This window comes from Euleptes europaea, chromosome 14 (assembly GCF_029931775.1).
Source record: "Euleptes europaea isolate rEulEur1 chromosome 14, rEulEur1.hap1, whole genome shotgun sequence".
NCBI classification, from domain to species: domain Eukaryota; kingdom Metazoa; phylum Chordata; class Lepidosauria; order Squamata; family Sphaerodactylidae; genus Euleptes; species Euleptes europaea.
In genome coordinates, this window is record NC_079325.1 from 53,946,002 (window position 1) to 53,971,704 (window position 25,703).

The 25,703-nt window shown below is 47.1% G+C and overlaps 1 protein-coding gene across 1 annotated transcript in view; it reads right to left on the reverse strand.

Annotated features, from left to right (window-relative positions):
- The window catches only part of CRAT (carnitine O-acetyltransferase), a 37,279-nt gene extending 23,098 nt beyond the window's left edge, over positions 1–14,181 (reverse strand). Inside the window, exons 1-4 of the mRNA XM_056860608.1 lie at positions 14,099–14,181; positions 6,564–6,827; positions 4,454–4,572; positions 233–286 (exon numbers count right to left, since the gene is read on the reverse strand). Of these exons, the coding sequence (XP_056716586.1) occupies positions 233–286; positions 4,454–4,572; positions 6,564–6,827; positions 14,099–14,125 (464 nt within the window). The 5' untranslated portion in view covers positions 14,126–14,181. The remainder of the gene's footprint in view (positions 1–232; positions 287–4,453; positions 4,573–6,563; positions 6,828–14,098) is intronic.
- Positions 14,182–25,703: the final 11,522 nt, after the last annotated feature.

Consider the following 25,703-nt stretch of genomic DNA (forward strand, 5'->3'; position numbering starts at 1 on the left):
GAAGCGAATAAAAGTAGTATACCTGCAGTCATGAGAACTAGAAACTTTTTTTTTTACATAAAATTAATACTTTGATTCTCTTCAGTGCACACGTTCCAGGTTCTGCATTTGTGTAGAAAATCTAAAGATGTATATCAAGGCACACGGGCTGCCCTGCCCGTACCTTCCCAGAAACTAGATGAACTGCAGAGATAAAGCAGCAACCTGTAATCAGGACATTTTCCCAACTCACTTGTCAATCATAGTCTTGAAGTCCAAGGCACCTTCTATCAGCTTAGCTGCAAATCTGGAAAATCCAAATAAATGAGCACAATGAAATGCAGATGTTTAACTTGATCAGCGTTACAAAAATATGAATTCTTAATAGCTAATTCCACATTAACACTACTAAGAAATTAGTCTCAACGCATTCTTCAACAATTTTTATGATTTTTCTGGACTTTGAGAGAAAATTATTTACCAGCTGCCATTAGGGCTTTTCAGGCAAAAGGTTGTTCCATTGTTATTATATGGTGTACTCTTAGCAGTAGCCTAGGTAAATTATCATTATGATTTCCCCCTTAGTTTCTTTCTTGCGCTCAATATCAAATCTGCCGAGGTGTCTCTCTGGTCCTGCAATACAATTGGAATTTGCTGAACCATCTCTGGAGGCTAAAGTGTGGACAGCAACATTCCTTTTCAGAATAAAAATTTTCTACTCTTCCTAATGAAGAAGAAGAGTTGGTTTTTATATGTCAACTTTCTCTCCCACTTAAGGGAGACTCAAACCGGTTTACAATCACCTTCCCTTTCCCTCCCCACAACAAACACCCTGTGAGGTAGGTGGGGCTGAGAGAGTTCAGAGAGAACTGTGACTGGCCCAAGGTAACCCAGCAGGCTTCATGCGGAGGAGCGAGGAAACCAACCCAGTTCATCCAGATGAGAGTCCACCGCTCATGTGGAGGAGTGGGGAATCAAACCTGGTTCTCCAGATTAGAGTCCATCGCTCCAAACCACCACTACACCACACTGGAATGGTGTTCTCTGAATCATTTTGCTAGCGATGGTTTTTGAAGAACCTGGGCAGAGTTGGTTGATAGTAAGTTACAGAAACCGGGTTTTCTTCTGGAGTCTCTTAAGCAAAGAGAATATACCTCTGTATGTAAATTGATCAAATCTAGTTTGCTGCATTTTGACAAATGGAGCATCTGCTGCAGAGTACGGAGAGTTTGCTCCCTGTATTATTTAGGACTTTCAATCCCAAGGACTTCACCTGCATATTGTAGGCTCCTAACAGTCCCTAAATTCTGAATTTTCTTTTCTAAAGCAAGATTAAATGTGCTACCATTAGAACTATTTGGCAGGTTTGAAGAGGTCCCTTCCCTTGAGAGGCTTTGCAATTGTAAATCTAAAAAACTAGATAAAATTTGGCATTTCTTTATTGATTGTAACAAATATGTTACTGCTTGAGATAAGTGGATCATAACGCACTTTCAAAAATGGACCCCAGCTCCAGATGTGGAGATTGTAGCTAAATTGTTAGCTGATGTTGACCCGCATGTCACTCTTGCAGCAGCAAAATTCCTGTCTATGGGCATTCTCATAATGTAACTATATTATTTACAATTATGCATTTCCCCCCCTATATTTGCTTATGACCAATTGGTCTGTGAGCACAAATAAATTAATGGATTAATGGGGGGGAAAGGATGAATGAAATGCAGGCAAATGGCTGAAGTTCTTATTTTATTTAGTATTTATTTTTAATTTTATTATTTATACCCTGCTTTTCTTCCCAATAGGATTCCAAAGTGGCTTACAACATTGTCCTCCCTTCCTCTATTCTGTCTTCACAACAACAGCCTTGTGTGAGGTAGGGTAGGCTGAGAGAGAACGGCTGGCCCAAGATCACCCAGTGAGCCTCCATGGCAGAATGAACCTGGTTCTCCCAGATCTTAGACACTCTTAATCAGAGGCTATCACATTCACACGTGGGACGGAACCCAAACTGCAGAGCACTAAACTGGGATAGTAATCTGTGCTCAAAACACAGAAGGAAGGTGTGTGCCACTGTTTGACAGCTAGGCATAGAAATGTCTCATCATTACTTCAAATTTACTGTACTTGTACATTTTCAAAACCTGAACATCAGTGTTTTGGGGGGATACCAAAGCAATCTTTCTTCCTTAACAACAACAAAAAGGAATGGCCACAATTTGTGGCTGGAAGGAATTTTTAAATACATCCATCTGCCTTATTATGTGGAGGGACATTGGTCCCTCTAGCTCATTTGTCTACCCTGACTGGCAACAGCTCTCTGGGGTCTCGGGCAGAGAAAGGCCCTTCCCAACACCAATTATCAGGAATTGTTTAAATGCTGAGGCCTGGGACTGAACCTGGAAAGATAGTTTCCTACACAGGGCCACTGCCCCTCCTTGAAAACATTAAAATAATTTAATACTTTCCTCTTTCATTCCCTGTTACAGCAACACACCACACTCCAAACACCCAGCAAAGTTAATGGATACCCTTGATTCTCAACCTCACTCATTAAAAAGGTCCCCCCGCCTTTAATCAACTAAAATTTTAATTTATTTCAAACATAATTACATCCCACACACAATACCAGCTTCCAAACCAAACTGTAGTGGATATTTATTGAGAATAAATACTGTGCATATTTATTGAGAAGTTAAGTCCTACTCTATTCAATGGGGCTTGCTCCTAAGTAAACATACATTGGCTTGCTGCCTGATCAGAGACGGCAGCCCTGTCCAATTTCTGGCTTTGCTTGTTGGGGGATTTGGCCTTGGCATCCAAATGGGTCCAGGGGCTCAGCCCTGAACTCTCGCCAGCCAGCCTGAGATGGTGCACTGCTCAGAAGAGGAGAGATTCTTTCTGTTCTGTGGCATGCTTGATCTTTCCTTGGATTGGCTGGTATTTTTAACCCAGCTGGAGAACAGATGAAAGGCAACAGACACGAGACGACGAAAAGGGGATCCTGTACAAAGGTCAGAGCCTGCCTTTTACCAACAGTGGCAAAGATTAGTCTAAGTCTGGGACAAAGGTCATCTGAAGAGCGATAAAGGGTGCACCACCCAGGAAGCCAACTGAAGGGCGTGTCCACAAGGGCGTTTTAATTGTATTTCACTTAAACTTGGTCCCTTATTGCTATTATTGCTAAGTTCTATTTCTCTATCTGGTGCATTTTTACACCTCCTTTCCTCCCATAGCTCAGGGCAGTGTCCATATTTCTCCCTTTCCTGTTAACAGCCTTGTGAGGTAGGTTAGGTTGAGACAGTATTGCACAGCGGTTAGAGCAGTGATGGCGAACCTTTTACAGACCGAGTGCCCAAACTGCAACCCAAAACCCACTTATTTATTGCAAAGTGCCAACACAGCAACTTAACCTGAATACTGATGTTTCCTCCCAGCTCGGCAAGGGGGGGGGGAGTCCAGGGAAGGGGAAGGGCTTTGAACGGTTCCACGCTCCCTTCAAAGCCCCCGCCGCCCCTGCGCGTGCCCACAGAGAGGGCTCGGAGTTCCGGACTTGGCACGCGTGCCATAGGTTCGCCAACACGGGGTTAGAGTATTAGATCAGGACGTGGGACAACCAGGCTCAAACCACCTCTTCTGCCATGGAAGGTTGCCAGGTGATCTTTGGCCTGTCCTATTCCTTTAGCTTAAACTTACCTCACAGGATTGTTATTGTGAGGACAGAGTGGAAGAGGGAAGCAGGATATGAGATGAGCAGGATAAATTTATTTTTAAAAGGTCACCAAGCGAGCTCCCTGGCAGAATAGGATTTGAACCTGGGTCTTACAGATCCAAATCTGACACCAAACTGCTTCTCCCAAGGTTGGCTCCTAACCCTGAAGTCTTCTCAAGATGAAATTTGCAGAATTGTGCATGTCTACCAATGTGTCTTGAATGTTCCTGTGAAGTTCACATTTTTATTAATATGCAGGCTGCCTCAAGCACATTTTTCAAGGTGGAAAGGAGGCATACACATGGCCTAAATGAATAAAATTGACACAGAGTGCCAAAATTAAAAAGGGGAGGCGAGAAGAAGCCTCAAAATGCTCTTAAAATGAAGAATAACTGTACAAAACCTACTGTCTACCGATGACAGAAATGTAGCAGAAGACAGACAGATGACAGATATCGGCATGGGCTTTCACTCTCCAATGTGACCCCAAATTAAAGCTTGAAAACCATTATGGCGGCTACCTTTTGATTCTCGTTGGGGGAAAAAAGAAAAAAAAATACAAGAGCAGAAAGAAAAAGGCATCTACATTCACAGTTTCCAAGCTTCAATTTGAAACTTGCCGGGGAGCGAAAACACATGCCGGCTGCATACTGTAAGACTGATAGCCAAACATGCAAATAGTGAAAACAGATCTTCAAATTTATCAAGGAGGCTAAAAAATTGGAAAGCTGGTATTCTAACAACAGCCAACGAGGCCACGATTACCTCAGCTGCCCTTGCCGATCCTGAAAATCTTGCTTGGGCAGTACTACGCCAGGACTAGAATGCACCACCACAGGGAGACGATACTCCAGGTATGCCGTTTTCAGCCACCAGTCCGAGAGCTGGGAAGACAAGAGGGACGGAGTTAGTAGGCTCAGGTCAGCGTGAAGGAGGGCCACGGTCACACCATTGCCGGCTGGGAAGGGCAGGGAACACAAGCGGGTTCTCCAGGACTGGTACATTAAGGGACCCCCAGGTCAAAAGTTGGTTATGGTTATGCAATTGTAGGTCTAGTTCACATATGCTGGAAAACAAGAGAGTACAACGTTCAGCACCACTTGAGACTACACGTGGTAGATTTCAGCTTTGCATGCTCCTTTTGCACAAAATGCTCCTTCCAAACAGAAATAGGACAAAAGGCTCTATGCCAGGGGTGTCGAACACAAGGCCCGTGGGCTGGATCTGGCCCCTAGAGACCCAGCCCACGAGACAGCCGAGGCAGCCACAACCCCCTCTCAGTCTAGGTTGGCGAGGCCTGGCCTGGCCTGGCCGAGTGACATTGATGTCATATCTGGCCCTCGTCACAATTGAGCTCGACACCCCTGCTCTACGCCTTTCTTTGCCGATTTTCTATTTTCAGAGAGTGGTTTCAGAACAACAATAAAAACAACACAACAACAACACCACAAAGGACCATTCCAGTACCAAAACATCACTCTCCATGAGCAGCTTAGGGTTGCCAACCTCCAGGTACTGGTAGCACGAGGGCTCAAGAGTATAACACCACACTGGGTAAAAAATGCAAAATAATGATGCAAACAATGAACATGCAAACTATACAAAAAATCATATAAGCACTTCTGAATGTGTAGACAATATTTATAGGCATAAAGTCAACAAGCATAATGATAAATGAAATGAAATGAAAAGCATTACATCATGCAGTAGAGCAAGCAAATCTGTGGCACAAATTAGTGCTCTAGACTAAATACAATCCACAACGAGTACAGGAATATCCAGTCCAAAACATAAGGTCAAACATCAATAGTCCAGAAGTAAGAGATAAGAAAATCCAAGAAGTGCAGCCAAGGAACCAAGATAAAAGGAGAACGCGTGGCTAGTCGTAAATCACGTTTCAAGGCTTTCTTCAGCTCCAACGTTGTTAGCATTAATCAGCCCGTAGGCTAAAAGGAGGGTTCAAATGACCGTCAGCTAGGGAATGCGTCTATGTGGAATTCAAAAGCGCATGTATCCTCATGTGAGCGGATACATGCGCTTTTGAATTCCACATAGACGCATTCCCTAGCTGACGGTCATTTGAACCCTCCTTTTAGCCTACGGGCTGATTAATGCTAACAACGTTGGAGCTGAAGAAAGCCTTGAAACGTGATTTACGACTAGCCACGCGTTCTCCTTTTATCTTGGTTCCTTGGCTGCACTTCTTGGATTTTCTTATCTCTTACTTCTGGACTATTGATGTTTGACCTTATGTTTTGGACTGGATATTCCTGTACTCGTTGTGGATTGTATTTAGTCTAGAGCACTAATTTGTGCCACAGATTTGCTTGCTCTACTGCATGATGTAATGCTTTTCATTTCATTTCATTTATCATTATGCTTGTTGACTTTATGCCTATAAATATTGTCTACACATTCAGAAGTGCTTATATGATTTTTTGTATAGTTTGCATGTTCATTGTTTGCATCATTATTTTGCATTTTTTACCCAGTGTGGTGTTATACTCTTGAGCCCTCGTGCTACCATTTTCTTCAACTACGTTAACTTTGGCACAGGTGTTCCTCATTATTGTAACCTCCAGGTACTAGCTGGAGATCTCCTGGTATTTCAATCGATCTCCAGCCGATAGAGATCTGTTCACCTGGAGAAAACGGCTGCTTTGACAATTGGACTCTATGGCATTGAAGTCCCTCCCCTCCCCAAACCCCGCCCTCCTCAGGCCCCGCCCCAAAAACCTCCCGCTGGTGGCGAAGAGGGACCTGGCAACCCTAAGCTTGAAGCAGCGCAGCTCATTCTACCGCTTGCATGTGGGAATGAGGCCCGAGCCACCCTTTATTGTCCTGACCTCCGACAGGACCCGAGTCGGCCACCTACCCAGTTCTCATGTTTCCGAGCCCTCCTCTCCAGCCCCTTCTGCAGCCGTTCTCCGACGCCGCCCTGCTTCCGAAAGTCCTCCACCAGCTGCCTGGTGTGGTTCAGTTCTTCTTCGCTGATGATGGGCTGCAACGCCAACAGGTAACGATCCAAGGTCTGCTGGAGCGGCGGCACCGGAAGGGCAGGCAGGCCTTCTTGGTGGGCGAGGTATCGGCCCGGAAGCTTTCTCAAAGCCACCGGTTTCACCAAAGTCGATGGCCTGGCCTGTGAGTTGCAAAACACACGTGTAAGACTAGGTTGGCCCTCCTCCAGCTGGGGCCTGGAGATCTCCCGGAATTACAACTCATCTCCAGGCTATGGAGAGGCACTTCCCCAGGAGAAAATGGACTCTAAGGCATTATACCCTGCTGAGGCCCCTCCCCTCCCTCAAACTCTCCTGTGAACCTTGTTTTCTCATGATGCGATCAAAGCACAATAGCTTCAGTTTGGTCATTTTAGCATCTAGGGAGACTTCAGGCTTGATCTCATCTAGAACCCACTTATTTGTCTTTTTGATGGCCCCATCATATCCAGAAAACTCTCCTCCAACACAACATTTCTAATTAATCAACATTTTACATAAACACCCTAAACTGGCTGCGTCTAGGGCAGAGTAAGGCCCGGATCGGATGTTCATGGTTTTTTTTACATGGGATGGTTTTTACATGCTGGGGTTCAAAAAAGAATAATCAATTAGACAGCTGCAAGAAAGTCTTTGCAGAAGGGTGGGCGGTGGCAATTCTTTAAACACACCCAAAGCAACCACAAAAATCAGAACACTCTCAGAGGACTGATCTGGGGCTGGAGTTCGTAACATCCATGTTAGCTAATGTTTTCCGGATGATCATTTACTATGGGTCACGTGTACTGCCTTGCTAATTAGTGAGAAGGCTATCAGCCTGTCCTTGAATCTTTCCAAACAGGACCAGAAGTGTGTTAAAATTTACTTCATCACTTGGCTGGTTAATATGTACTGTTTTACGCAATGCTTCCTTTAACAACTTTTAGATCAAGACCCCCAACATTCCCTGAAGTGCACTACCTTGTCTGGGCTTTGACCTTTAGTCACAGCCATAGTTCTCCCCGGCTTTCTGTCTCCCTCCCACAGTAACTGGAATAATAAGATCGTGATGGGTGGCCATGCCTGTCTGTAGCAGTGGAAAAGAGCAAGAGGCCAGTAGCACCTTCAAGACTAACAAAATTTCTGCTGTGACTCACGAAAGCTCATACCCTACCAGAAATTTTGTTGGTCTTTAAGGTGCTACTGGACTCTAGCTTTTTTTCTACTGGAATAATCAGGTATACACTGCCTTTGAATATGGTGGTTTCAACAAGGAGCCAGGGTTAATAGCTGCTGATAGACTGCGCTTGCATGAATGTGTCCACGTCAGTGCTCACTTTTGGTCTGAGCCTTGCCTGTCGGTTTAACTGGCTCTCAGTTGCTCTCCACATTCCCTGACTCCTGGAGCATACTCAGTCCTCCCCTGGCCATTTTGGAGGTATTTTTTGTTGTTGTTGATTTACAAACTTTTTTTTTTTGCATACCTTGGGACCCCTGAGGATGGAGAGACCACTACCTGGTAGGGTTGCCAACCTCCAGGTAGTAGCTGGAGATGTCCCACTATTACAACTGATCTCCAGCCGATAGAAATCAGCTGACCTGGAGAAAACAGCCGCTTGGCCAATTGGACTCTATGGCATTGAAGTCCCTCCCCTCCCCAAACCCCACCCTCATCAGGCTCCGCCCCAAAAACCTCCAGTTGGTGGCAAAGAGGGACCTGGTAACCCTATTACCTGATCTAATGGTAGCCTGGTTTTCCTTACTGGCATGGGGAGGAGGGCAACCACTTTACTACAAGAGAGGAAGTTGATGACGATGGTGAAGAGGTTTGGTTTTTATACCCCCACTTTCTCTACCTTTAAGGAGTCTCAAACTGGCTTACAATCACCTTCCCTTCCTCTCCCCACAACAGACACCTTGTGAGGTAGGTGAGGCTGAGAGAGCTCTAAGAGAGCTGTGCTTAGCCCAAGGTCACCCTGCAGGCTTCATGTGGAGGAGCGGGGAAACCGACCCGGTTCACCAGATTAGAGTCCGTCGCTCATGTGGAGGAGTGGGGAATCAAACCCAGTTCTCCATATTAGAGTCTGCCCCTCTTAACCGCTACCCCTTGCTGTCCACATCCTTCAGTTTGCCAGATCTGAGCAAGGCAGTTAAATGATAGGAAGTTTTGGACGTGATTAATTCATAGTCACCATAAGTTGGAAGCAACTTGACGGCACTTAACACACAAATAAAGAAGAGTATCGACTACACCCCGCACATATGAATATATTATTTGGCAACAGTAAATCCATCAGAGTTCAGTTTTGTGATGGAAATGCAAAAGAGCTCACAACTATTGAAGTATGGTAACCTCTTAGGCTTAGATGTATGTCATTTTGAGTCAGAAAATATCACAGATTAGTGTTTAAAATAGGTTGGTGAAGCAAAACTGGTTTTTGTGTGGTTCTGGAAATTGCAAGCTTTATACACAAAAGAACAGAAATCTTGGGATCTGCACATTTATCCATGTTAATGATTTGCCAGAATGTGGAGGGGAAAAGAAAACTGACTGAAAGGTCTCCCTGGAGGGTGGTGGTGGTGGAAAGTGCTGTGGGGTGGGGTTTGGGGAGGGAGAGACTTCAACAGGGTATAATGCCATACAGTCCACCTTCCAAAGTGGCCATTTTCTCCCGGTGAACTGATCTCTGTCACCTGGAGATCAGACATAATAGCGGGAGATTGCCAGCTACTACCTGGAGGTTGGCAACCCTATCCGGGAGAAAGGCAGGTTTGCTTCAATCAGCATGCATGAGGCCACTTGTGCTGAACTGTGGTTGAGGTCCTGCCAGGATCCAAGAGAACACTCCGAGATCCCTGAGCGCTTCGCAGGGGCAGTGACATGCAGAAATCCTTCCAAAAGTTCAGAGCCAAAGACAGGTGGCCTGAAACACTGTTCTCAGGATAGGCTTGGCTTATAATTGAGTTTGTGCATTAAGAAGAGATGAAATGAAGAGAAGAAAAGAAGACAGGACAAGAAATGTCGAAAACATCCGATATCATTTTAATAGGCAGTTTTTAATGTATTAGTGAGTTTGCCTCAACATATTCTGGGTGCCAAGGAAGGGGGGAAAAGAAGAAATTGTGAATGTATTGTACATCATTCTTTATCTTTTCCTAATTTTCCCCTCCCCTTTCCCTTATTATTTTTATATGACATTTTTATCCCACTTTTCCACCAAGGAGCTCAGGAGAGCACACGTGGTTCTCCCTTCCTCCCCTGCATCCACAGAACAGCCCTTCAAGGTAGGGTAGGTCGAGTAAGCAACCACCGGCTCAGGGTCACCCACATGGCCTTTAGCAGAACCCACTTGATCCTTATTCCCCCAGCAACCAAGTTCTTAAGTATGTGCCCCCAACACCCATCTTTCAGCATCTTTCCCTCACTGTTCTTACCCCCCACAAAACTTTCTCATTCTCCTTTCCCATTAAGTAGACTTTCATTTAAACCACCGCTGTAAACACTATTGAAGGCACTAAGGGAAAAAAGGCCAATTTATGAAACTGATTTAAAAAAACCACCTTTACCATTTTGAAACTTACACACTCCCTAAACACACACACCACACCCACACTGCCCCGTTGATGTTACAATGCCAACATACTGATTTGCAAGAGAGTTAAGCCTTATGCAATAGTCCAGAGGTTCCCAAACTTTCTGAGTCATGGAGCACTTTTCAGGAGAGAACTTCGTCACGGAGCACTCATTTTCACCTAGCACCCATATACTAAACCGAATGACAGTCGTATTTTTCTTTCCAATCTCTTCACGGAGCGCTAGGAGATGTTTCGCGGAGCACCAAGTGTTCCACGGAGCACAGTTTGGGAACCTCTGCAATAGGCTAATCCCAAACTTCGGGCCATGTAACTCGCATTCCTCTTGCTCCTCTTGCACTGCAAAATTACATCTGCTTAGAGGAAGAGAGACCGATTTCCATCTGACTCCATTTGGACGCACCCAGGGAGATGGTGGAAAACCACTTCCGCGAAGGTCAAGGCCGCAGCTCAATGCACACTCAGCGGGAAGCAACTCCCACCAAACAGAGGATCTAGCTGTAACCAGACGGCGTACTAGTGCTTTGCTGTGAGATGAACCATAAATGCCCTTGTCGTTTGGTACAGCAACAGCTTCTCATGCCCAAGGTCCCAGGTTCAATCCCTGGCATCTCCAGTTTTAAGGACAGGACACAGGGGTTGCGGAGGAAGGCCTCTCTCCGCCAGTCAGAGAAGACAGTTCTGAGCTACACAGACCAATGATATGACTCCGTATAAGGCTACTTCTTATGTTTCTATATTCATACAGCAATGACAGAAATCACTACATTTAACAAAGTGGCAGCTTCCCAGGCATAAAAAAGGCAGGCCACCTACCCAGGGGTTTCTACATTGTCAATGAGGAAAAATATATATTATTTTGTCAATCGGTGCTTTCACACAAACTGAATAATGCCCTTTCAATGCTCTTCAGCGATTATTTGCAAGAAGATTTGGCCATTCCACACAGTAAAATTCTGTTGCAAAGTTCATTGAAAGCAGATTAAAAGTGCAGTATCCAGTGTGCGTGAAAGTGCTTAAGGGGTAGGGGGAGAAAAAGATTGGGAAACCGGCTTGTTGAAACCTTTGAGAGCCAATAGAAACTGGGGAGGGAAGAGTTCACAAAGCATTTCCAAGTTGTCTGCCCACCCCCATGTTTCCCATTGGGGGCCCAGCCTGGTACTCATAACTTGAGTACTGAAAAAAAAAATGCAGAGTTCAAGGACGGATTAAAACAAGAGTACAAGATCACCTGCGTGGACTTGTAAAAGAGCCTGGCAAGATACTGGACGGCATATCCTAGACCCTAGTGTCTATGATAATTTAATAGATCCGATAAAGGACATTTTGTCCCATAGAAACAGTTTGCCTCAAAATTCAGTTACTTCTCTCCTAGTTCTCTCTTGCACCTAAGTTCCAAACACCAGCAACTTTCAGTTTTAAGAGATTAGAAGCACAAGTTTGAACATGTATGAAATTCAAAGTTCTTTTAAAACCAGGATAACCCCCAATGCTTCTTATAATTGTGTTTATTGGCACCAGATTGAAAAAAATAATTTCACCTACCCTCATTGCAAGATGAATATAGACTTACTTCCAGCTGTGTGGGTGTATAAACAGGAGACTTGTGGAATCTCAAATACTAACCCTTTATTCCAGCATAAGGTTTTGTCGACTAGAATCCACTTCTTCAGATGCTATAAGTAGATCCCCCACTATGCAGTTTGCAAACTCCGGGACTCCCCACCCATAACAGGCGTTCATTTGGGGATGGTCGGTATGTACAATTCCAATCTAACTCAGGAAAAATACAGAGAACCGTTGCCCTGGACTTCCTACATTTCAGGGTCCCACAACCATGCTGTCCATTTGTTTCAAGTCTGGTACACAAATCAACTGCGTTTCTTTTGGAGGATCCCCTCCTAAGCATCCTCGTCCACAAACGTTTGCGCCAGAATAACATTTGGTTAGTCTTGGCCCAGGCTAGCCTGATCTCGTCCGATCTCAGAAGCGAAGCAGGGTCAGCCCTGGTTAGTATTTGGATGGGAGACCACCCAGGAATTGCAGGGTTGCTGTGCAGAGGAAGGCCCTGGCAAACCACCTCTGTTAGCCTCTTGCCATGAAAACCCCACAAGGGGGTTGCCATAAGTCGGCTGGCACTTGACGGCACACAGTCTTTCCATTGCCACCAGGCTCCTGCTTATTTATTTTTCTGCAGCAGGCCAACAGGGATGCCCTTCATTTTGCACGCCTGGAATTATATCTCTCTCTGTGGCTTACTGTTCACAACAAACCTGCGATTCCCCCCAATCCCTTCTCCGTCTACTCACCATTGGAGCGCAGCACCGCCAACTAACCAGCCCTGGGCCAAAACCGGCCCCCCAAGCCCGCCTCCTTCTCTGGCCCCCTTGGGCTGCGAGCAGCACCACCCCCTCCTTCCCCGTCCGGGGTTGAGACGTGCAGGATGGTGCAAGGGAGGAGGGCAGTTTCACACGATCGGGCCACAAGCAAGCCGACGCCAACCCCCAGGAGGGCCAGCCCAAGGCGGATCTGGGCGTTGCAAGCAATGCTGCAGCAAAACAGGGGGTCGCGGGGGAGAGGGGGACCCAAGATCGGGGTCAAGAACACCGTTTCTTTGCAGCTGCTGACTCAGGGGCCCCAATGGGCGGAAATCCCCGCGTCCCGGTTCCACTGGGGAAGAGAGGTTCGTCCAGATGGGGAAAATGTGCATCTAGAGAGCAGCAAATCCAAGGCAAAACCTCCCGTGAATAAGGCCATTTATTCGTGGAAGGTTTTGCCTTATATTTGCCACTCTTTAGGCGCACTTTTTCCCTACCCATATTCTCCAAACTCAACCATAAGCCTCCCCCATGCAGAGTTTTGAGAATTCAGATGGGGAAAATGTGCATCTAGAGAGCAGCAAATCCAAAAAACCTCCCGTGCATAAGGCCATTTATTCGTGGAAGGTTTTGCGTTGGATTTGCCACTCTTTAGGTGCACTTTTTCCCTATCCCTATTCTCCAAACTCAACCATAAGCCCCCAACCCCCTTGCAGAGTTTTGAGGGTTCGGATGGGGGAAATGTGCATCTAGAGAGCAGCAAATCCAAGGCAAAACCTCCCGTGCATGTCATTTATTCATGGGAGGTTTTGCCTTGGATTTGCCACTCTTTAGGTGCACATTTCCCCCATCCCTATTCTCCAAACTCAACCACAAGCCTCCCCCCATGCAGAGTTTTGAGGGTTCGGATGGGGAAAATGTGCATCTAGAGAGCAGCAAATCCAAGGCAAAACCTCCCGTGCATAAGGCCATTTATTCGTGGGAGGTTTTGCATTGGATTTGCCACTCTTTAGGCGCACCTTTTCCCTATCCCTATTCTCCAAACTCAACCATAAGCCCCCCCATGCAGAGTTTTGAGGGTTCGGATGGGGGAAATGTGCACCTAGAGAGCAGCAACTCCAAGGCAAAACCTCCCGTGCATAAGGCCATTTATTCATGGAAGGCCATTATTTTGCCTTGGATTTGCCACTCTTTAGGTGCACTTTTTCCCTATCCCTATTCTCAAAACTCAACCATAAGCCCCCCCATGCAGAGTTTTGAGGGTTCGGATGGGGAAAACGTGCATCTACAGATTGACAAATCCAATGCAAAACCTTCCATGAATAAGCGGCTTGAATAAATGGCTCCCATGAATAAATGACTCTTAGCCCAGTGACCCAGAGCAGGCTTGTAGCTAGGCAGAAATCCCTTCCCTGGCAGACTGGAAGCCAATTATTCCCGGGAGATCTCTGGGGTGCTGCCCCATTCCCCCCTCTGAGATAGAAGCCGCCCCCCCTCCCCCGACCCGGGGAGCCTCCGCTCACCATGCTCCTCGCGACGAAGGCCAGCATAGTCCCGCTCGGGCGCCACCCCTCGCCCGCAGCAAGGCCCTGCCTAGGGTGCAAAGTCCCGCCGGGCGGCCTCGGGGCGCGGCAAGGGCAGGCGCCGCGCTGGGGCCCGAAAGCGACCCCACCACCCCGCGGGCATCGCGGCTGCCGAGGAAGGGCGGAGGAGGAGGAGGAGGAGCCGGGCAGCGGCCATCTTTGAGAGGGGCAAGGCCTCCGCGCTTCCCGGCCGGAGGGCGGGCAGCCACGGGGGGGCGGCCATCTTTGTGATGGGCACACCTGCTCCTTCCTGTAGCGAGTTGCTGTAGCTTTGCGCGCAAGGGGGGGGGGCACAACTGGCGGAGAGGGGGGCGGGTGGTCCTGTGTCGCCCCTTCCTCCGGCCTTGTGACCCCCACAGACCCTCTGAAACGTTTCTGTTGGATTTGATCCAGGCCCCAATGGATCGTGGTTGCGGTTAGAGAGGATCCGGTCAAGCACCCAACAAAACAGAGTCAAGGACTTTTCTCTTCATCCAGCAAAAATCCTTTACGTCCCTGAAAGTTATGTGTTTATAACTTTGTTTTGCGGACCTTAATTTAGTTCTCGCGGACCCCTGGGGGTCCACGGGTCGCATGGAGTAAAAACAAATAACAATCTTTCTATCTAGTTCCCTATAAATCTTGCTAGGGATGCTAGCAGGTGCTAAGGGTTAAACCCCTTTTGTCTGTGTCCCAGCTCAGGAGAGCTGAGAACAGGCGTCCTGCTTCTGTGAGATTCAAAAGTCACTAACTCATCCCACCCCAAAGTTTTCACACTAGCCTGATCTTGTCAGATCTCCGAAGCGAAGCAGGGTCAGCCCAGGTTGGTACTGGGATGGGAGACCGCCAAGGAAGTCCAGGGTTGCTGTGCAGAGGAAGGCACTGCCAAACCACCTCTGTTAGTCTCTTGCCCTGAAAACCCCAAAAAGGGGTCGCCATAAGTCGGTTGCGACTTGACGGCACTTTACACACATACACAACCTGGAGGGTGCAAGCTAGCCCCATCTCAGAAGCTAAGCAGGGTCAGCCCAGGTTGGTACTGGGATGGGAGACCACCAAGGAAGTCCAGGGTTGCTCTGCAGAGCCAGGTAATGGCAAACCACCTCTGTTAGTCTCTTGCCTTGAAAACCCCAAAAAGGGGTCGCCATAAGTCGGCTGCGACTTGAAGGCACTTTACACACACACACAACAAAGGAACAGGGTAATAAACGATTCTGACTCCGTGCCTTTCTGCACCGTTTGCAAATGGCGATTCCCTACCCAATAGAATACTTACATCTTGTCATTTCATCATCGCCTTGAGACTATCTAAACCAGTGGTTCCCAACCTTTTTATGACCAGGGACCACTAGGACTTTTTTGTTCGGTGCAGGGACCCCAAGGTTCAAAATAAAAATTCCAAGGATTTGAAAATAAACTTTAATCATAACTGTTAGTTAAACTTTAAGCTTAGAATAATATTTGAATATATATTTTTATAATAGAGAACTTTTAATTGAAAATATTAATTAATTATGTGTTTATAACTTTGTTTCGCGGACCTTAATTTAGTTCTCGCGGACCCCTGGGGGTCCACGGACCCCTGGTTGGGAACCAGTGATCTAAACTGTTGATATAAACAAGTTAACTTTAACTGCCCTGACAGAAATGGAGCTCGCATTGAATCCCTAACAGTTTTGACCTTCCAGGACATTCAGGGGTTACCGCACTTGAATTCCCAGCCATGTATCAAGAGTTTGAAAACGTTATAAAAAACATCGCTTTAAAAGGGTTTTTGGATGCCACGGCTTATGAATGATTGGAAGACGTCATCACAGCTAAAGGGGCCAAACAAAGTGTGAACAGTATTGGTTCTTGTAGGTTATCCGGGCTGTGTAACCGTGGTCTTGGAATTTTCTTTCCTGACGTTTCGCCAGCAACTGTGGCAGGCATCTTCAGAGTAGTAACACTGAAGGACAGTGTCTCTCAGTGTCAAGGGTGTAGGAAGAGTAATATATAGTCAGAAAGGGATTGGGTTTGAGCTGAGTATTGTCCTGCAAAAGTATTGTCCTGTAAGTATCAAGATAATGTGCTAATGAGGGTATGGTATGTTAATATGGAACCATTGTATCCTGAAGTGATCTGTTAATGTGTGTAATCCAAAGCTAATCTGTATGGCTATTGTTGAATGTTGTCTTTGTCTGGAGGTTTTTCAGGGCAGGAAGCCAAGCCTTATTCATTCTTAAACTCTCCTCTTTTCTGTTAAAGTTGTGGAGAAGTTTACATCGGGACCACAAAACGCAGCATACAAACAAGGATAAAAGAACATGAAAGATACTGCAGACTTGGCCAACCTGAGAAATCAGCAGTGGCTGAACATGGACTGACACAAACAGGACACAGGGTCTTATTCCAAGACACTGAAAGACTGGACAATTCTACCAACTATTTTGTCAGATTGCACAGAGAAGCCATTGAAATTCATAAACATCAGCACAACTTTAACAGAAAAGAGGAGAGTTTAAGAATGAATAAGGCTTGGCTTCCTGCCCTGAAAAACCTCCAGACAAAGACAACATTCAACAATAGCCATACAGATTAGCTTTGGATTACACACATTAACAGATCCCTTCAGGATACAATGGTTCCATATTAACATACCATACCCTCATTAGCACATTATCTTGATACTTACAGGACAATACTTTTGCAGGACAATACTCAGCTCAAACCCAACCCCTTTCTGACTATATATTACTCTTCCTACACCCTTGACACTGAGAGACACTGTCCTTCAGTGTTACTACTCTGAAGATGCCTGCCACAGTTGCTGGCGAAACGTCAGGAAAGAAAATTCCAAGACCACGGTTACACAGCCCGGATAACCTACAAGAACCAATGAACTCTGACTGTGAAAGCCTTCGACAATATTGTGAACAGTATTTTTTATAACAATTTCAAACTCTTAATACGTCGCTGGGAATACAAGTGTGGTAACAGCCTCAGTTGCTGATTTGAGAGTAGCAAAGGGATCTCAAAGGGAGATTAGAAAGAGATTCTGCTGAATTACAACTAATAATGAAGCTCAAGACAATGCATTCTCCTGGACTTAATAGAGATCTGGGATTCCTGGCTCATTACCAATGCTAATTTCTCCACACCTACTACCCCTCACACCTAATCCAGTCATGCCTGCTAATGTCATTTACTTGCTTTTGACATTTACATTGTCATTGTGTGTCTAATTCACGCTTCTCTACATAAGGATAGATGGACTGGCATTCTAGCTGTATCTGAAGAAGTGAGCTATGGCTCACAAAAGCTCATACCCTGCCAGAACTTTTGTTAGTCTTTAAGGTGCTACTCTTTTCTAGACCTTGTGGAAGTTAAGGTTTTCCCTATCCCCAGGTCTAGAAGAGCAAAATCTGTTGAATTTCTCACCAGATGCAGTTGTTAAAAACACCGTTGTTATTATTATTATTTTTAAAGAACTGTCTGGTCATGAGTAAAGCGTACCAGCTGGCATAAGCAGCTATGCAGACTATGAAATATTAGAATGGCCTCAGTTCAAATTTTGATGCTGCTATGTCCTTCCCATCTGCACTATGGGGGATAATACTGACCGACCTTTGCAGGTTGTTGTCAGGATTACAAGATAAAATAGTTTTGTGACTCTAGGACCTGGAAAATCCCCACTCACGCTATGGAAACTTGCTGGGGTAACCTTGGGCTAGTCACATACTCTCAGCCCTGACCCTGGCTAGTATTTGGATGGGAGACCTCCAAGGAATACCAGGGGCGTGAGGCAGAGGCAAGCAATAGCAAACCACCTCCGAACATCTCTTGCCTTGAAAACCCTATGGGGACGCCATAAAATAGTTTCATGAGAGTGCATTTCCCTGAAAGCTTGTGTTGAAATTAAATGCTGGGGGCCTTCAGATGCCATAAGCCTCTTGTTTATTTTTGCTGCAATAGACTAACCCGGTTACTCTCTGGAATTAAAATAAACTCACACCCTGGAGTGCTAACTATGATTATTATTTTGTGTGATGCAAACATCAGGGACTTAGGCCAGGGAGATCTAAGTTCAAATTCCTGTGCTTTCCCATCTAACCTTAGGCCACACAGTTGCAAGGATAAATGTGAAAAGGGGGATTGCATGCTACCTTGAATTCTTTGGAAGACTGGGTGGGCAACAATATAGTTGAATAAAATACTTTAATGCACTCAGTTCTGTCACCCAATTATTTTATTTAAAAAGTACACACAAACCTTTAAATACATTCATACACATCCAGTATATATTAGTCCGTACAAGCTTTTTGAGCTAAAAAAAAAGGCCTACTACTTTTTTGGGGGGGAGCTAAAAAAAAAAGGCCTACTAAGAAAACGACACTCTTTACATGGTCAGAGACAAGCAGGTTTTTTTTAAAAAGGGAACCTTATGCAAGAAATAGAGTTTTCCATAATGCTTTTCATCTCCTCCACGAAATCCTGCACATCTTTAAAAAAAAAAAGAAAGAAGATAAAACAATTACCGAAGTTTTACCACACTGCTTCTACCTTTGCCTCTTCCACTGTTAGGAACTCCCCGCCTTCTTCCTTCTTGACGCCAGGAACTCGTGCGCTGGCTCCCTTTTCCCGCCGTCTCTTGATTCTAGTTGCACCAATGCCCCTCGCAAACATGGCTGCCAGAGAGGTCGGTTGCCCTGCCTCATTATGGCCGACCGCAGTGCAAGTTACCCATTGAAGCTCGGCGGAGGGAAGAGAGCGCTGCACCAATGGGGCTCCAGGCCGGGCTATCTGCCCTTCAACAAAATGGCCACGCGAGGAAGCGAGAGAAGAAACCCGAGTTGCCCTTTACTAGTATGGCCCCTCAGGAGTCACTAGGGCGGCCGAATAAAACCGGGCTGCCCTTAAGCAACATGGCCACGCAGCGGCGAGAGGCTTTTTCCGCCGGAAGGGCCGGCATGCCCTTTACAAATATGGCGGCAGGGGTCGTTTTGATTTTCCCAACCTGCGCGTGAACCTCAGACGCCATGCCCCTCTCCAAGATGGCCGACTGACGGTTATTGTATGATGTCAGGCGGTGAGAGGTGAAAGGCGGCGGGGGGCTGCTGGGCTTCAGGAAGATGGCTGAAAGCGAGCGGGAGTCGGGTGAGTCCTGAGATGACCCCTCCAACCTGGCGAGGGCTGCGGAGAAAAAGAAAGGGGACGGGCTGCGTTCAGTGGGCGTTTCCTTCAGTGGGGGCCTCGGTGCGGGATATGGGGGGTGGGGGGGATGCACCCATAGTACTAAGTGTGGGGCAGTTGGGCCTGTCCTGGCAGGCGGGAGGGCGACCCATCGCTTTGCTGGCCGAATATGACTCCTTGCTGGCCCAGGGTTGTGGGTTCTTGGGGGGTTCCCCGTATGGGGACGTTCTGCAGGGTGTGTGTGGGGTGTGTGTGTGTGTCTGGGGCTGTGTGCTGTGGCGATTGTGTTGGGGTGCCTGAGGAGTGATTTTCTGTGTGTATGTGGAGTAATGTGTGGGGTGTATGTGGGGTTGTGTTGGGGTGCCTGTGGAGTGATTTTCCGTGTGTATGTGGAGTAATGTGTGGGGTGTATGTGGGGTTGTGTTGGGGTGCCTGTGGAGTGATGTGTGTGTGTATGTGGGGGGGGTGCTACGGCAAGGGACGATGCACCTCATGATAGTAGGGTTGGGATTATGGAGCACTTAGGGGCTGGCTTTTTCTGTGGGGAGCAGGTACTCCATCATGGGGATCTGAACACAAAGCCCCCCTTCCCCCCCTCCCGCAGAAGGCTTAAGGCAGGGATATGCCCCATAGCAGGGACAATCACTTATACTCGTGGCTGGTAATGTATGGTTGCCAACTCCAGGTTGGGAGATTCCTGGGAGGTTTGGGGGTGGAGCCTGGGGGGGATGGGGTTTGGGGAGGTGAGGGATCTCAGTGGGGTATCATGCCATAGAACACAACCTCCAATGCAGCCATTTCTCCCAGGAGAGGAGCCGTTGCTCAGTGGTAGAGCATCTGCGTGGCATGCAGAAGGTCCCAGGTTCAATCCCCGGCATCTCCACTTAAAGGGACCAGGCGAGTAGGTGATGTGGAAGACCTCCGCCTGAGACCCTGGAGAGCCGCTGCCGGTCTGAGTAGACAATACTGACTTGGATGGACCAAGGGTCTGATTCAGTAGAAAGCAGCTTCATGTGTTCGTGTCTGTAGCCTGGAGATCAGTTGTAATTCCGGGAGATCTCCAGGCCGTACCTGGAGGTTGGCAACCGTGCTGATAAGGAGGTCAGTGGTGTTCATAATCCAGTTCTATGCACATACTCTGAAGGCAGTGGGGCTTTCTCCAAAGTAAAAGTGCATAGGATTGAGGCTGGTGTTAAAAAAGTGTCCCTGAATATATTTTATTTAGTTATTTTAATGGGGATGCTTACAAATCCATGAGTGTCGGGTGCATTCTCAGAAGAGGCTTTCCCCCTTCTGTCTTTCATCGGATGGAATGCCTGTTCTGAGATTGGGGTGTGTGTGTGTTATGCTGTGGCTTTCTAGTGTTGCCAACTCTGGGTTGGTAAATTCCTAAAGTTCTAATCCTGGGAGAGCTCCAGGCCAAACCTGGAGATTTGGTAAGTGCATGGCTTTCTGTGCATTGCCTTAAAAGAAAGAAAACAGGCTCCCTCCCTCCCCCAGGATTATTGTTTCCCTCCAATGTAAAAGCATACAGATAAATCAATTAAAATTGTATGATTGATCAGCTAAGGTCTCTTTAATTCATTGCCAGTCCTACTGATAAATGAGGTTTCCCTATTGGAAAGAGGTCTCCTTTGAGATGAAAAATCCCTTTGAATAAAAGTGGGCTGGGTATCCTGGGGCTTGCGGCTATGAAGATTCTCAAAAGGGAACGCTTATAGGGTCCTTCCCTGTGGGAGAAGAAAGGCCCCCCTGAAGCAAAGGTTGGGCGAATGTACCCAATAATTTAAAAGTTGGTCAGGTTGTGGGCTATTATTGGGGGGAACGGAGCCAGTGTGGCGTAGTGGTTAAGAGTGGTGGACTCTAATCTAGAGCAAAGCTGCTTAAACTGTGGGTCACGACCCCATATGGGGTTGCGTAACTGAATGTGGGGGTCGCGAAAAATTTGATTTATTATCAGTAAATGTTTGATTTGTATACCTATTTTATATAACTATATACCCGGGGTCGCGTAAACATTTCTCGGGCAAAAGGGGTCGCGAGTGGGAAAAGTTTAAGAAGCCCTGATCTAGAGAACCAGGTTTGATTCCCCTGTCTTCCACAGGAAGCCTGCTGGGTGACTTTCAGCTAGTCAGTTCTCTCTGAACTCTCTCAGCCCCACCTACCTCACAAGATGTCTGTTGTGGGGAGGGGAGAGGAAGGAGTTTGTAAGCTGCTGTCAGGTCCTCCAGCCAACCTAGGTCGTCTCAAAAAGTCACTCGCTCAGACAGGCAAGTCAGAAGCAGGTAAACGTTTATTGAGAGCATCTAGTAAGCATGGATACACTGCAGCTTGAAAGCTGCCAATAACTAGCTGGACTACAAGGCATAACTTAAAGCATGATTACATGATTACATCACAGGTGCAAGATCAAACGGCCTGGGAAACAGCGAGATAGCTGAGCACAGGGGGAAGGAGGGAGGAATAGGAGTCTAAACACGGCTTGGCCGTTAGCTACTCAAGGTCGGGGCTCGGGAGGGGCGAGGAACAGGGAGTGGGAATCACCGAGCAACTGAACATCAAACACAGGCCTAAAACATGTCAAGAGCCTGAACCAGGACCTGACCGCTTGTACGGGTCGGACCTGACAACAGAGGTGAAAGAAACAAACCAACAGGCTTCCTCACAGCTGCTTTGAGACTCCTTAAAGGTAGAGAAAATTGGGGTATAAAAACCGACTCTTCTTCGTCTTTAAAAGTGGGAGTGGGATATTTCATAATGAGTGGGGAATCTCCTTTAGCCAGTATGTGTGGGTTGCATGGGGTTATTAGCCTATTGGCTTATATGAGGCGTTTGGGGGTGTTCCTTGCTTGGGGGGCCAGGATGACCCCCTGAGAGGAAAGGCCCTGTAGAGAAACGGCCATGTGTAATTGTGCTTCACACAGAGGAGCCAGGATTCTGGGGGAGAGAAATATGCCTGAAATAGAGAAACTGTGCTCCTCCCGTAGGAGAAGCACCTTGGGCACTTGCCCATCTCTGAATGGAGAGCTCTGGTCCTACCCCGTGGGAAAGTGGCACTTAGGCAAGGGGGTCCTGCAGGACAGACAGCCTTCGCCAGGAACAGGAGGCCCTGTTAGTCCTGCACAGGGAGGTGATAGGAGGGCACCGTAGGGATTAATTTTGGGTCTTTGGAAGTGAGGCCTGTACCTGTAAGGGAAGGTGCCTCAAATGGGATAGAATGGTAGGTAAGGTGACCCCTTCTGTAGGAGAAAAATGCCTGTAGGTTGGAGGGGAGGGGGGAATCTTCCCCCTTACTGGGTCTTGAGTGCTGTAGCATAGTGTAGTGGTGAAGAGCGGCGGACTCTGATCTGGAGATCTGGGTTTGATTCCCCACTCCTGCACATGAAGCCTGCTGGGTGACCTTGTGCTGGTCACAGTTCTCTCTGAACTCTCTCAGTCTCACCTACCTCACAAGGTGTCTGTAGTTGGAAGGGGAAGGAAATGTGATTGTAAGCCGGTTTGATTCTTCTTTTAAAAAAAAGTAAAGAAAGCCCGCATATAAAAACCAACTCTTCTGTCCATTGAGAAGAGCCCTGTGACTAAAATGGACTGTTTGTAGCTGATGCATCCTTCTTTTCAGAGTACAAGGTGAGGCTAGATGGTCTCTGAGTACTCCCTTTGCCTTTGTTGCGTTAAGTATTCTATGCTGTCTTCACCACACCCTCTTTCTCCACACTCTTCTGTGGAAGAGAAGTCTGAAATCAGGCAGGATCTGACCATGGGGTTAACGTACATCCTTGTGTACTGTCGAAGGCTTTCACTGTCAGAGTTCATTGGTTCTCGTAGGTTATCCGGGCTGTGTAACCGTGGTCTTGGTATTTTCTTTCCTGACGTTTCGCCAGCAGCTGTGGCCGGCATCTTCAGAGGAGTAACACTGAAGGACAGACACTGTCCTTCAGTGTTACTCCTCTGAAGATGCCGGCCACAGCTGCTGGCGAAACGTCAGGAAAGAAAATACCAAGACCACGGTTACAGCCCGGATAACCTACGAGAACCAATCCTTGTGTATGTTCCTGCTTTGAGGAAGCCCACAAGGAATTCTGTGGGGAAGCTTCCTCTCTGCGTGTAACTTTGTTTTGGGGTTGGGAGGGACCTACAAAGCTCTGTGTCAGCTTATCTTTCCCTGTAGGCGGTGGCTTGACTCACTTGCTCAAGCTATTTCAAATTGTACATAATTATGCCTGGTACAGAAATAAATGGTCAGAGAATTTTTTTCCTGTCTCAAATATTAGAAATTAGAGGCACCCAATGAAGATGATACTGCCTGTAGGTTTCCAGAACATGTTTCTGCCTCGTACATCAAGGTGATGTACATGGAGTTCTCCAGCAGTCTTCCACCTGAGCACTGTCCAACCCAGGCAGCTTCTTCAGGGTGTGTTCAGACCACATTCTGTATTGTGTTAGAGAGTCAGTGTTGGGGTTAGGATGTTGGACTAGAATTCAGGAGACCTGGATTGATATTCATACACTGTTGTGAGGCTTGCTTGAGCCGGTCACTGTCTCTTTCAGCATAACCTACTTTGTAGGGGTTGTTTTGAGGACACCATATATGCCACCCTGAACGTTGTGGATGGAGACTGGGGTCAAATATCAAGCTAGACAGATAGGGTGTAGGTAGTGGTGGTATTTATATATTTCCTGCTTTTTAGCTGAAAGTTTGCTCCCCAAAGCAAGTCACTGGAATCCAAAGACAATGCGTGTTCCAATTAAAATGTGATGAAAAGTAACCCTTGTGGGGGGCATCGCAGCTGGTTGCTTCCTGCCTTCCCTCTTATGTCCTCATAATGGGTCTTGAAAGCAGCAGGGCGGGGTGGGGGGGCGGCTTTCAGCTGGGTCTGGATCCGGGCAGGATGCATGCCTGCCTGACCGCTGTTTCTTCCGATGGCATCTGTTCCGGATGCAATGGAGGGGTGCCTGTGTACCTCCTGCTTCTGCCCTGCTGGCTTCATTGATGGCAACTGGGAACCTTTGGAAAGAATTATTGAGAGATTGAATGTGGGCTCCAGGGTAAGCAAAGAAGGGGGGCTTTGAAACTCTCTTTGGTTCATGTGCAATGCCTCCCCTTTCTCGTGTATTCTTTCCTCACTGTGGCTTATCTGGATTCGCCCTTCCTTTGAGCAATATGACTGTTTTCACCTTGAAACAGAATTCCTGGTGCTGCTGTCTCCCCCCTCCCTCCACAAATGCTGAGCATAGCCATTCATCCTTGGGAGCAGGTAACTTTAGAACAGAAGCATCCCTCGTGTGCAGATCTGGGTGCTTTTGACAGGAGGTCAGGGGCCGGACCTGCTTCCTGGCTAATCAGGAAAAATGAACGGTGTACCTAGCTGAGGGAGGAGGAGGAGGAGGAAAAGGAGTCCCGCTGACTCTGCGAGTTGGCAATCTGCATTTTTCTCCAGGCTGCCGTGCTGAGGCCTCCTGGGGCTTCTGAATGCTTGCTCACTTTGTGCCTCTGACGCAGTCCGAAAATGCTGGCCTGGTCTGTCTTTTTGCTTGGGCCGCTTTTAAAATAAAATTGGTTTGTGAGGATTTCCTCCCCACAGAGCAAGGACATCCAATCATGTTGACCCCCTTTCTCTATGGAGGGCTTCCTTCTCATCTGACTTGTGCTTCTGCTGTGAGTGCTTATCGCTTGCTATGCGCGCCAGTTTCTCTCTGTTGGATGCTTCTTTGCTGAGATGGTATTCACGGGGCTGCCTGGGGGTTTTATGGGTCCTTGGGCCCAGGGTTTCGTGGATGTCTCCCCCATGGCTCTCTTCTGGTCACAGATGCTGCCACCTGGCTTCCCACAAATTGTGGCTCCCCTGTTCCCCTTTTCCTCAGCAGAGAGTGACATGACCCTTTCTCACACACCTGTCAGAGAACGGATGGAGGGGACAGCTGCACATAGTCACACACTGGAGAGTGAAAATAACCAGCCTTTCAAGTCTTTGCTTCTTCCTAAGCCAGTATTTTTCAAAACCACAATTCCCATGGCTCTTGGGGGGGTGGGGAGCAAAGCCATACTAGTTGAAATTAGTTTAAGAAATGGAGCATAGATGTGCCATGTTTCCTGCGTCATTCACAGCAACTGGGCCTTTGATGATTGGAAGCATCTCAGGACCCTCGGGTGGCATCTTGTTAAAACATTCCTGACCAGTTGCACAGTGCAGTGATTTGCTGGCAAAGGAAACTTCCAAGAGAGCCAGTGTAGTGTAGTGGTTAAGAGCGGTGGTTTGGAGTGGTGGAGTCTGATCTGGAGAACCGGGTTTGATTCCCCACTCCTCCACATGAGCGGCAGAGGCTAATCTGGTGAACTGGATTTGTTTGCCCACTCCTACACACGAGGCCAGCTGGGTGACCTTGGGCAAGTTAC